The sequence below is a fragment of the Staurois parvus genome, unplaced genomic scaffold, assembly GCF_062004578.1.
Source record: "Staurois parvus isolate SC_StPar_1 unplaced genomic scaffold, SC_StPar_1.0 ptg002686l, whole genome shotgun sequence".
Classification (NCBI taxonomy): Eukaryota; Metazoa; Chordata; class Amphibia; order Anura; family Ranidae; genus Staurois; species Staurois parvus.
Window position 1 is genome coordinate 1,418,517 of NW_028320482.1, and position 13,241 is coordinate 1,431,757.

Here is a 13,241-nt window from a genome sequence, read left to right on the forward strand (position 1 = left end):
ATATTCTCGGCTCAAAGTGTCCCACTCTAATCAGCTAATTAAGCCATAACACCTGCAAAGGGTTCCTGAGCCTTTAAATGGTCTCTCAGTCTGGTTCAGTAGGAATCACAATCATGGGAAAGACTGCTGACCTGACAGTTGTGCAGAAAACCATCATTGACACCCTCCATAAGGAGGGAAAGCCTCAAAAGGTAATTGCAAAAGAAGTTGGATGTTCCCAAAGTGCTGTATCAAAGCACATTAATAGTGTGGAAGAAAAAGGTGCACAAGCAGCAGGGATGACCGCAGCCTGGAGAGGATTGTCAGGAAAAGGCCATTCAAAAGTGTTGGGGACTTTCACAAGGAGTGGACTGAGGCTGGAGTCAGTGCATCAAGAGCCACCACACACAGACGGATCCTGGACATGGGCTTCAAATGTCGTATTCATCTTGTCCGCTCAAGCCACTCCTGAACAACAAACAACGTCAGAAGCGTCTTACCTGGGCTAAAGAAAAACAGACCTGGTCTGTTGCTCAGTGGTCCAAAGTCCTCTTTTCTGATGAGAGTAACTTTTGCATGTCATTTAGAAACCAAGGACCCCGAGTATGGAGGAAGAATGGAGAGGCCCAAGGACCCAGAGTATGGAGGAAGAATGGAGAGGCCCAAGGACCCCGAGTATGGAGGAAGAATGGAGAGGCACAAGGACCCCGAGTATGGAGGAAGAATGGAGAGGCACAAGGACCCCGAGTATGGAGGAAGAATGGAGAGGCACAAGGACCCAGAGTATGGAGGAAGAATGGAGAGGCACAAGGACCCCGAGTATGGAGGAAGAATGGAGAGGCACAAGGACCCCGAGTATGGAGGAAGAATGGAGAGGCCCAAGGACCCCGAGTATGGAGGAAGAATGGAGAGGCCCAAGGACCCCGAGTATGGAGGAAGAATGGAGAGGCCCAAGGACCTCGAGCATGGAGGAAGAATGGAGAGGCCCAAGGACCCCGAGTATGGAGGAAGAATGGAGAGGCCCAAGGACCCCGAGTATGGAGGAAGAATGGAGAGGACCAAGGACCCCGAGTATGGAGGAAGAATGGAGAGGCCCAAGGACCCCGAGTATGGAGGAAGAATGGAGAGGCACACACTGCAAGATGCTTGAAGTCCAGTGTGAAGTTTCCACAGTCTGTGTTGATTTGGGGAGCCATGTCATCTGCTGGTGTTGGTCCACTGTGCTTCATTAAGTCCAGGGTCAACGCAGCCGTCTACCAGGAGATTTTGGAGCACTTCATGCTTCCTTCCGCAGACGAGCTTTATGGGGATGCTGACTTCATTTTCCAGCAGGACTTGGCACCGCCCACACTGCCAAAAGCACCAAAACCTGGTTCAATGACCGTGGGATTACTGTGCTTGATTGGCCAGCAAACTCGCCTGACCTGAACCCCATAGAAAATCTATGGGGCATTGCCAAGAGAAAGATGAGAGACATGAGACCGAACAATGCAGAAGAGCTGAAGGCCGCTATTGAAGCATCCTGGTCTTCCATAACACCTCAGCAGTGCCACAGGCTGATAGCTTCCATGCCACGCCACATTGAGGCAGTAATTGCTGCAAAAGGGGCCCAAACCAAGTTCTGAGTACATATGCATGATTATACTTTCCAGAGGTCCGATATTGTTCTATGTACAATCCTTGTTTTATTGATTGCATGGAATATTCTCATTTTCTGAGATTGTGGATTTGAGGTTTTCATGAGCTGTATGCCATAATCATCACAATGATGACAAATCACGGCTTGAACTATCTTACTTTGCATGTAATGAGTCTATCTCATATATTAGTTTCACCTTTTAAGTTGCATTACAGAAATAAATGAACTTTTACACAATATTCTAATTTTTTGAGTTTCACCTGTAAGCTCCAGGCCTGGAAACAGCCAGACAAAATGGGTATTCAGGATAGTTGAACCTCCAGCTGCAGTATAACTACCACTGCTAAGGGTGACAGCTTCTTACTCAGGCTGGGTATTAGGGAGCCATCGGCATATTGGTTATGTATCCCCATCCAGCTCATTCAGCTATCAACTAGAGAATCCCAGACGACAGGTGAATGCAAAGAAAATTAAAAAAAAACTACGTGGGGGTCAGCTCCTACCCTTGAAATTCACACTAAACCCTTCATGGTTTTTAGGAGGGAACCTTGTGCAAAAAAAAAGGATGGTTCTAGAACCATATTTGAACATGCAGCCTGGCTGACCAGGAAATATTGGGGAAGTGAGGGGGTGAGCATGCCTCTTCTTAAACCATACCAGGCCACAGGTCCTCAATACTGGAAGATTATCTGGCTGAGTCTAATTGGTATCATTCTGTGCATTGCCAGACTAGGTGTCAAGGCTCTGTCCACAGTGGTACTCAAAGACCTGGCATTCTTGCCAGTACTTTGCAGTACTTTGCACCCTGGTGCACATAAATGCGCATTGGCGCACAGTTGCACATGCCACCAACCCATTTTGGTGCCAGACAGCCTTTATAAGGAAGCCAATCACTCTCTCCAATTGCTGGTTGATCTCTGGCTCCTCAGTACCTTTTTGTCCTTATGTTTCCTTGCTATTGTGATCTCCTGTTACCAACTCGGCTTGTTTTTGGACCTGTCTTCTCTGCCCGTCTCCTGACCTGACCCCAGCTTGGCTAACGGATCTTCTCGCTTTCTCTCCTGTGTATGACCCCAGCTTGGCTAACGGATCTTCTCGCTTTCTCTCCTGTGTATGACCCCAGCTTGGCTAACGGATCTTCTCTCTTTCTCTCCTGTGTATGACCCTGGCTTGGCTAACAGATCTTCTCTTGTGCTATCCTGTGTATGACCCCAGCTATAAATCTGACTACGTCTGCATTGATCTCCGCCTGCCCCCTGACCCCGGCTACTTTTCAGTCATCTGCTACACTGAAGACCTACTATCTCTCACGGGCACCACCTGTCTGCAGACACCACTCCAGTACAACAGCTGTACTCCTGGGTGAACCTCTGACAAGCAACCTGTCAGATCATCTCTACAAGCCCTCCTGCTCCCCATGCTACTTTGGGCCTGAACCCTTCTATCCCATCTTCAGAGGAGTCTGGAACTTAGCCGCAAGGGAAGCCCTCTCTCCATTGGCCTCCAGCACCAGGTACGTGATACTAGGTCTTGGTCGCAGAGTGAAGGTTGATGCTGCTCATTCTATATGTAACCGTTGTGTAGATTCCAGTAACAAGTCTGATGCGGGTATTTTCTACAATCGTCAGCCCCATTTAGTGGCCAAAGCGCAGTATTTTTCTGATTGAGGTATTTCAGAAAAATACCACATTGTGGCCACCGAATGAAGCTGACTAGCGCATAGAAATGCACATGTGTGCAACATCATGCATAGAAATGAGCAAGGGTGCATTGCTAATAAAAACGAGTATAGGCTCACGCATGCGTGCAAGAATGCCCGTACACAGGTGCTTGTGGGAGCGTGCCCACAGTTTCTGGCACCAGACGGACGATTTAAAGGAGGCTCTTACTCTCTGTCAGTGCTGACTGGTCTTCAGCTAATTCCCAGTGTCCTGCGTATATCCGTTACTGACCCGGCTTGCCATTGATCTGCTCTTAGATCCTGTTTATGCTTCTGCTCATCGGTTTCTGATCCTGGCTTCCTCCTGACCTTGTCCCTGTCTGATGTTCCGGTACCTCATCGCCTGCTTGCTGCTGACCCTGGCTATTACTCTGACTACGATTCCGGCTCTACAGTCCTGCCAAGTGCTCGTCCTGGCTATCCATTATATCAGCTCCAGTTGTCATGGTGTGTTCCGGCCTCACACTTATCAGAAGTTCCGGCAAGCCACGTACCCAGATCTTGCAGTTCCAGTGGAGTGCTTCCTTAACCTCAGCTGGCCGTGCCGGCATCTGCTGTTCCTGACTGGATGCCCTGCTTGATTTACCGAGGTTACACCACCAGCCACAAGTTCTGCAATCAATATCCGCAGGCACTCGTGTTTCTCCTGTCCCTCATCACCATCTGTCCCATCTTCAGTGGGGCCTGGGTTGGAGATACAAGAGAGGCTGACCTCGTCAATTCAGACTTCTATCAGGTATGTGACACACATTATGGAAAACATTCATGATAGCTGACAGACCTCAGTGTGTCACTCCAATAAAATCATTCTTTGGACTCTTACAAAAAACAGCTGTCTTTTTCTCAGAGTCAAATGATGTTCTGTTTGGATTGAACAAGTCTGCTCTCAGGGTCATGGGGATGAAACCCATTCCAGACTGATTTAAATTGGGAAGACTAACTGGTGGAGAAGGTCACAACTGTGTACCATCTTTGGTTCCACTGTAGACCAATCATAGGAATTGTACATTTTTCTATTGAATCTGGGGGGATAGAGGGTTCAAACTCCCTCTAAAATGTTTGTCAGTAGTGCAGTCTGCTTTCTGTAAATGAGTTGAAAAAGGCTTCCTAAATCAATTGCCTATCCAAAGCTTAGCATGATCCGACCAAGCCTTGAACAGGTATTGGATTGGGGTGGTTCCTATGTCTTGGAGGTGGGCATTATGAATCTCGGAGCTCTGAGGTGTACTGCCAGTCAGGCAAGGGTACAGAAGGGCACTACAGCTAGACCTAGTAGGTGGCAGTGGCTCTCTGACTGGAGGGGAGACAGCTGTGTTATGCATCTGGTGCGCATCCAGTGTCAGTGTTTGCAGAGGCTGACACTGACACTCTGGGGAGGTTTGGACCCCCCAATTCCCCCCTTATCTACGCCCCTTGTATCTGAATCGGTGCTCTCTGGGTTGTTGCTTGCTTTTGCTCCTATCATTGTCCTACTGGTATTTGTCTTTGTCCTGTCCGGTGTAACACCTTCTACAGTCAAACCATTTGCAGGAAGTAGCAGGTTGGGATGAATCACTCTTGATTTGTTGGCTTTCTCTGGTTTATCTTTATTAGATATGCTCAATCTACTCCCCTTGATTTGTACATTTCCTTTTCTCAGTATGTCTCAAGCTTAGCATGGCCTCCCCTTTCCAAAAACTTTCTTACAAGACCCCGGTCTCCATACTGTAGTGCCACTCCTTTTGCCACTATTATCTGAAAACTTTGCTGGACCATCTTCACACTTTCTTCCTGCACCTGCCAGCACCAGAGATTGTACAATTTCTTGGTAGAGTATTGTAACGGGAGTCACTTTGGATGGGGGGGCCCATGGAACACAACTCACTTTGGAGAGGTGGGGAGACCCCTGTCTCAGCTCCCCATATCCCTCTTATGTGTAAGTCACCCTGTGCCTGTTAGGGGTACAGGGTGATTTGGCCTAATATTGGGGTGGGGGCAGGGGCGGACTGACCATTTGGAAACTCGGGCACTGCCCGTGGGCCCGGGGTCAGTAGGGGGCCCCATGAGATGCCCCTGGTACCTTTTTCATAGGCTTTTTTGAGTTTGGGCAAGGACACAGGGACCCCATGATCCCCTATTGCCCGGGGGCCCCATGAGTTGTCAGTCTGCCCCTGGGTGGGGGGTTGTGGACTGTTTAATGCCATGTGGTTGCATGCCATTGCTCTATTGTGTGTCTTACTTGAGAGCAAACTGTTATGGGATGTATGTGTCTATGTGTATTGACTTGGTGGGGGGGGGTGTCTCCAGCAGCCTCCCTCCTGATGGGACTGTCTGCTGGTGTGTCTCGTTACTAAAGGTAGATTATCCCACCCTGTGTCATTATGCAGGAAGGAGGGGTTGTTCCCTTAAATGTATATATCTTGTATCTGTGTTAAAATAAAGTCGTCTATTTCCTGGTTTACTTCAAGACTGGTATCTCCTAGTCTTGTATGGTCTGCGGTCGGTGTTCAGGCGAGGAAGCCGTATCCTAATTGAAATACCCAATTGCAGTCGGGGTCCGGTTCCGTTACAAGTATCAACTCGTACAGTTCATTCTACAAGTGAAGCATGAGTGGTGCTGCCATAGTCTATGGCGTCTTCTGTTTCTTGTGCTTGTGTAACGTCGGTCATAGCTAATTTGGGTGCAACGGCACCAGTCAGTGGGACTTACCTCTCCAATTCTAATCTGACTGCTTTAGTAACATTTTATAGAATACCATCATCAGTTACTGATCAGTCTGAGGTGTATGGTTTGATATCCCTTCCAATGTCATATGTTTCACTTAACCCCCGGGTATAATGTGTGAAGAAATACTTCTTGAACCAGGTTCTTCTCACTTGATGAGGTGACCACAGAACTGCTTTGCTTGTCCTCCTATGTCCACTAATGTGAACCCATCTTCTGTCATTTACAATGGTTTGTCCTCTCTTAGGGTTGGTCTGCGATCTCCCACCTTACTTACATTAGGATTTCAAGAGCTGCTTTCTCCCAATAAATACAAAACCTGTTCCGTTACCCAGATCAGGAAACTCTCACCTCTGACTTCTCACTGCAGGTGTTCCATCACCTACCTACAGATCTCCACCTCACTTCAACCCCTAGCTTGAGGAACTTCTTTATTCTTTCCTGTGATCATCAGCTTCGTCTAATGGCCATAATGCAGCATTTTTCCTGAATGACCTTAAAGTGGAAAAATACCGCATTACTGCCACTAGATTGATAAATACGGTAATAAATAAAATATGGACAGAATTGGTCATGACACAGTAAATGCTTGTCACATTTATCCAACAAATGCTTTATTAACAGACCTCTAAGTGTTTGTGAAATCTTCCACCACAAAATGTACTCAGCCAATGAAAGGTGATGCCTCCATTTTTATTCTTTTCCTGCTATCAATGGCCAACCCGGTCCCACATTTCATCCACGTCTTTAACATGTGCTCTGCTGGACACTGATAGAAGTCACAAGACTTCTATTCATTTATGTCTTTGGTGACCACTGATCTCCTTATGAACTGTTTCTTCCATAATGAAGATCAGCCATGGAGTATATCTGAGGTGTATATCAGGGTGTGCTTCTTCCACACATGAGAGCTGGGATGTCCAGCAATATTCATCTAGAAAACATTTCCCGCACTCAAGGCACTATTACACCTCGAAGGTTGTGTGGGATCTCTTATGTAGAGTAAGACAGGACTTCAGTGAGGAACATTTCCCTCACTCAGGACAGGAGAGTGACTTTTCCCCCATGTGAGATCTCTGATGTCTGTAAAGATTGGACTTCTGTGAAAAACATTTCCCACACTCAGGACAGGAATATGGCTTCTCCCCCGTGTGCAATCTCCGATGCTTTATAAGAACTGACTTTGTTACAAAACATTTCCCACACTCAAAACAAGAAAAAGGCTTCTCCCCAGTGTGAGACCTTTGATGCATGATAAGATTTGACTTCTCTGAAAAACACTTCCCACAATCAGAACAGTAATACGGTTTTTCACCAGTGTGAGACTTCTGATGTCTAACGAGTTTTGATCTTTTTACAAAGCATTTACCGCACTCAGGACATGAATATAGAGTCTCCCCAGTGTGAGATCTTTGATGTGTGACAAGGTCTGATTTCTTTGAAAAACATCTCCCACACTCAGGACAAGAAAACATTTTCTCATCCATGTGAAACCACTGATGTGTGACAAGTTCAGATTTTTGTAAAAAACATTTTCCACACTCAGGACAGAAATACGGCTTCTCCCCTGTGTGAGACCTCTGATGAATAGAAAGATTGGACTTCTGTGAAAAACATTTCCCACACTTAGGACAAGAATATGGCTTCTCACCCGTGTGAGATCTTTTATGTACGGTAAGACGGGATTTAAACCGGAAACACTTTCCGCACTCAGTACAGGAGAACCTCTTCTCTGTATGAAGGCTGGCCCCTTCCCGCACAGTCTGAGGGTCCTCAGGATACGAGGAATCCGATGGTCCATCTACACTGGGTGGTGCCAGATGGACATTGGAGGGAGCCGGGTTTTCTCCTGGACTATACTGTGTGATGTCCTCATCTTCTACTTTCCAGTCTGGAGACAAAGTGAGACAATCCTCGGAGGTTTTCCTCATCTCCCGGCCATGGACTAAAATGCAAAGACAAAGAGGATTACTAGACAAGAGCTGATTGGTTCCCCCAAACCAGGACTCCGCCCACATCAGGCAGCTTGGTCTCTGAGGAGCTTACAATTCCACCCTCAAGGGAACTAGGAAATGGCTCCTCTGATCTCCTACCAGGTCATTTCTTTATTCATGGACCTTAGTCAGAGAGTGAGGAAACAACCAGAACTGTCTTTTATAGGAGGGACAGTGATGAGGGGATTATAGGACGAGGGTCCCCACCCCCTCTATCACTCATCGCCATCTTCCCAACACAAGAAGTACTGCACTTCCTTATTTAGTCCATGATTTAGTCATGAAGAACAGCAGGGCTGAGCCCCACCAAAGGTCAGAGAGTGAGGAAACAACCAGAACTGTCTTTTATAGGAGGGATAGTGATGAGGGGATTATAGTCCCACCAGAGGTCAGAGAGTGAGGATGAGGGAGAACAACCAAGATAAAGACTGGACTGATCCTGAAGACCACCATCATTGGGGTATTAACTCCTCACTCATCACTTTCTGTTTAAGGGTCTAAAGTTGGAGGATGTTATCACATTATTATCACCATGTAAAAGTCTGTGCTCCAATCACATCATCAGATATAAAATGTCCAGCTGGTAGGAAATGGGTGTAACAAAAGAGAATCCATATTATGTGTATATATAGCAGTGGGTGGAAAGCAGAAGTCAGGACTATGGAATGTGCAATATAGAGTGTATATTTCAGGGGTCAGGACACATAATATTGATATTCAGTAATCACTGATAGCTTAAATGTTTCCTGTAGACAAGTTGCAGAGGTCCCACACCGCTGCCTCCCATCTCCTGAAACTGCACTCAGTGACTTGGGTCTGAGACTATACAGACATATCCCTCCACCCGGCACAGCCAGCAGACAACAGAACAAGTAACCCTGGGAGAATTGTTCTGTCAGAGATCTTGCTAGATCCAGGCATGGGGCAGAAGACTGGAGGCACACGCACAAGGTGCTTAGGTTGAGCAACACCTACGGTGAAAATCCACATTTTGCTGCCAACTGAACCCCAGAATCTCCATAAATCCATTCTAGATACATAAATTGTGTCTGCAGCACAGAGAAGGAAGATTATCCGAGAGAAATCCAGGAATACAGGACGGGGAACACAGCTCAGGAAAGTGACCAGGGGATTACAGGCTGATATCACCCAGTCCCCGCCCTACTCTGGACCAATCAGTGAGCAGTATGGGTGGAGGAATGGATTTAGTGTTCATGACCCACCTGTGCTGATCTCTGTAGGAGTGTCCTCCTCTATAAATGTCCCCGTTATTCCATCCTCCTCCATAGACTGCTGATCATCCCTCACATACGCCTCTTCTTCTTCTGATTTAACCTCAACTTTTATATCTATCAGATCTTCACCCTAAAACAATAAAAAGATCAACAATAACATCTTTAAAATATAAACTTTAACATTGTGACATCACTTAAAAACATCCACACACTGTCTCCACAGTCCATGCTTTTAGTTGCTGCAACACACTAACCTTGTAATGGTGAGGGATGGTGTGACCTTCCTGTGTGGAATCCCGGGAATACAGAGGACGGGGACATCTCTCTGGTGGGTTCCTGGTATTAGGTGGCTCCACCATATCCTTGTGTCCTTCAGTAAGCTCCTCCATCACTCCATACTCCTCATCCTCCTCTTTAACAACAATACCATCATCCCCGAGGTTTCCACTCTGAATATATACAACATTAATTGTAACAAACATGCTGTGTATAAATCAGAACTACCAATAATTGCCAATCATCTACCTGATCATGGCGAGGGATAGTGACACCCTGACACCTTATAGGAACCTGACACACACAATGATACAGTCACCATCCAGACACATCCCTTGTCTGTTACTGGAGAATGTCCCAGAATTCCCGGCACCGCTCACCTCTCCTGTCAGCAGCTCCATCATCTTCTTGGTGACTTCTAGAATCTTCTGCATGTTGTGTCTCTCAGGTGTCAGGGGCTGAGGTGGAGGCACTATGGTGGATGGGCCATGAGGATGGCTGGTGGGTGGCATTCGCTTGCCAGATGACTTCAATACTACTTCATAATCCTATATTAGAAAAGCCAATTATCAACAACAATCCTCCTTTATTAATAGAGATAAGAGTGATGTCATGTGACCTCCCAGAATCCTCCTCACCTCTCCGGTCAGCAGGTAGATGATCTCCAGGGTGAGGTTTAGTATCTTCTCAGTCATGTGACTCCAGTCCTCCTCCATCCTCATTGGTGCCATCATGTGATCTATACAGGCCTCCTTGTAGATGGAATAATTCAGGAAATGAAAGTAAGAATGATTTGGATGGTATTGGTCACACAATAATAGTATGTGGATGTGAGGGGGGAATAGGAGGGCTGCTGGACATGTAAGAACTACTGCCCCCATGGGAACACATTTTGTTTGGACTGTTTAGTGGTTGCTATAATTTTTTAGGCCCCGGAACCCTCTTGGCCTGCTGAATCAGAAGTTCCCTTTCCTTTTTTGGGTTTGTTTGGTCTCTAAACTGGTTTTGATTAGTTTTAGATCTGCAGACAAGGAATGATAAATACAGTCCTTCTTTTCAAGGGGGAGAAGAGGGTTGCTGTACATTTCAGAACTACTGCCCCCATGGGAACACATTTAGTTTGGACTGTTTAGTGTTTGCTAGATTTTTGAGGTCCCAGAACTCTTTTAGCATGCCAGATCATAAATGCAATCCTCATTCTGTCTTCTTGTTTGCTCTGAGGCAGTGCTGTGAGGTCAATGTAGGTCCATCATGATGTCCAGGAAGGGGAACTTGCTGACTTTTGGCCCCGGTTACCGGCTAATCAGGATAATTGCCAGATCTCTGGGTACAAGGCTTTGATCTCCGGCAACCTGCTGACTGACAGGAGTGATGTCACTGTCACTCTCTGCAGTAAGAGAAGGAATTGGATTGGATAGTAGGACAATGCTGCTGATGGAGTAGAGAGCTGTGGGGGAGGAGTCTGTTCTCTTCCCTCCAATGGCAGCCCAGTGTGGGTAGGAGGATGGCAGGGGGTGGGGGCTAGGGGTTTGTTCTCTTGGTTGCCAAGTATACTGTAGTATCCAGAGTACAGAGTGGCAATGGGATCCTGGAATTCTGGATTCCAGCATTGGCACTACCAGAGCTTATGTATTCCTAAGGCCTATGCCTAAGGTATTCGATTGCCTCCCCAGATGCATATCACTGACCCCTGACCACATGTTAGTCACTGCACAAACAGATAGCCCCGGGCACTGCCAGAGCCTGTGTCATGGGAAGGTAGTGGACTGCTTCTCCTAGATGCACAACACTGACCCCTGACCATCTGTTAGGTGATGCTGTTAAAACAGGCCTCCCCCAAGAATGAGTTCCCACCAAGGAATGAAGGACTGCCCTTTTTCGCTCCACATGATATTTTAGGAAATTTTATTTGACCAGTGAGATGGTAAGAAGGTGAAGGTCGCCTTCATTTTTGTAAGTGCAGATAGGAGGACCATCATAGACCAAAAGCCCCATCCTTACCTTACAGGAGTCCTACAGCCTCCTATTCCTACAAAGCTCTGCTGCCCACCATCCTTATCAATGGCCCGGAGTCCTTCAGCTATACTACCCCTCATGGGATTCAAAGTCCTTCAGACTCAGTACCCCCTCTGCTGCTCTACTTTCCTCAGAACCCTCAGTGTTTTCCTCCCTCTGACACCAATGATGGAACATATTCTTCATGGCCGGCTGGGGAATGTTTTCTTCCTCCTGAGCAGCAATGTAAGGGGCTCTATGCTCCATACTCCTGACCCCGGCACTCCATCATTGTGTTGGCTGCATAGTGTAATGATTGCCCATTGGCTGCCTGTGTAGTGTCATCATTGCCCTTTGTAGGCCATGTATGGTCAGGATGGTCCTTGTCTTGTCTATTTATTGTCAGTGCTGTTTGTTTAGAGGACCATATTACTAAAATTTATCTCCACAATGAGGAGAATGTTCCGGCCCCGGAAGTGGGGGAATGTTGTGCCCCTGAAGGGGTTCATCTGGGTTCCCACACTATATATGTGTGTATCATCATCTGCTGGAGATAAAAGATGTCACAGTGACCATGGAGGAAGAGGACGGACGTGACTATGGAGGAAGAGGACGGACAGGACTATGGAGGAAGAGGACGGACAGGACTATGGAGGAAGAGGACGGACAGGACTATGGAGGAAGAGGACGGACATGACCATGGAGGAAGAGGAAGGACAGGACCATGGAGGAAGAGGACGGACGTGACCATGGAGGAAGAGGACGGACGTGACCATGGAGGAAGAGGATGGACATTACGGGGGTTACTGCTTGTAAATAGGAAATAACATCTTATTACCTCCTCTACTGCCACTTCCACCAATGTCTCCTCTCTACTTCCTCCCCGTTCACCTCACCCAGAACTTCCTGTCTGTACCTGACATCACTTCCTGTCTGTCTTCCATAGAGACTTCTTTTCTGGGTAAAAGTGAGATCACCACCTTGTGGAGCTCAGAGGAACTGCAGCCCCGAGAACCGTCTGGTAGTGTCACGCCAACCTTGTGCTGTGTGTGTATGGACTGTATGTCTTTATAGATGGGTAATGTAGGGTTGACACCTCATCCCTTTAAAGCCAAACACATATTAATTACACGGGTTCTGTGGCTGATTAAGGTGGCAATTAAACTCACTTTGTGCCTTATCTGCCTTGTGACTTTACCATTAGGATCAACAGCACAACCATTGGTCCTTCCCCTCATGCCAGGGTGCTCGGTGTAATCCTAGACTCTGACCTCTCCCTTAGGCCCCACATCCACTCACTGGCTAAATCCTGCTGCCTCAACCTCCGGAACATTTTCAAAATTCGCCCCTTCCTAACGACCCTACAAAACAGTGGGCAGGGCAGAACAGTGGCTAAATGGTTAGTACTTCCACCTGGCAGTACTAGGATCATTGGTTCGAATCCCAGCCATGGCACCACCTGCCTGGAGTTTGCATATTCTCCCTGTGCCTGCGTGGGTTTCCTTCGGGTACTCCGGTTTCCTCCTACACACCAAAGACATGCTGGTAGGTTAATTGGCTCCTGTCTAAATTGTCCCTAGTATGTGTATGCATGAATGTGAGTTAGGGACCTTAGACTGTACGCCCCTTGAGGGTCTTATTTGAGCCAGACTAACTATTTCTATATCAACTCCCACCAAGGGGGATAGAAATATATTAG

At 47.0% G+C, this 13,241-nt stretch overlaps 2 protein-coding genes across 2 annotated transcripts in view; both read right to left on the minus strand.

The window, feature by feature from the left end:
* Positions 1–7,991, minus strand: part of LOC149429913 (uncharacterized) — a 195,738-nt gene extending 187,747 nt beyond the window's left edge. Inside the window, 1 exon segment of the mRNA XM_089666363.1 lies at positions 7,014–7,991. Within this exon segment, the coding sequence (XP_089522489.1) occupies positions 7,014–7,973 (960 nt within the window). The 5' untranslated portion in view covers positions 7,974–7,991.
* Positions 7,992–9,465: 1,474 nt separating this feature from the next.
* On the minus strand, positions 9,466–11,974 carry LOC149429917 (uncharacterized). The gene is made up of 3 exons (XM_089666364.1): positions 10,186–11,974; positions 9,928–10,095; positions 9,466–9,720 (listed from the first exon to the last, which is right to left on the minus strand). The coding sequence occupies exons 1-3, from the start codon at positions 10,426–10,428 to the stop codon at positions 9,466–9,468; spliced, it is 666 nt and encodes a 221-aa protein (XP_089522490.1). The 5' UTR covers positions 10,429–11,974.
* Positions 11,975–13,241: the final 1,267 nt, after the last annotated feature.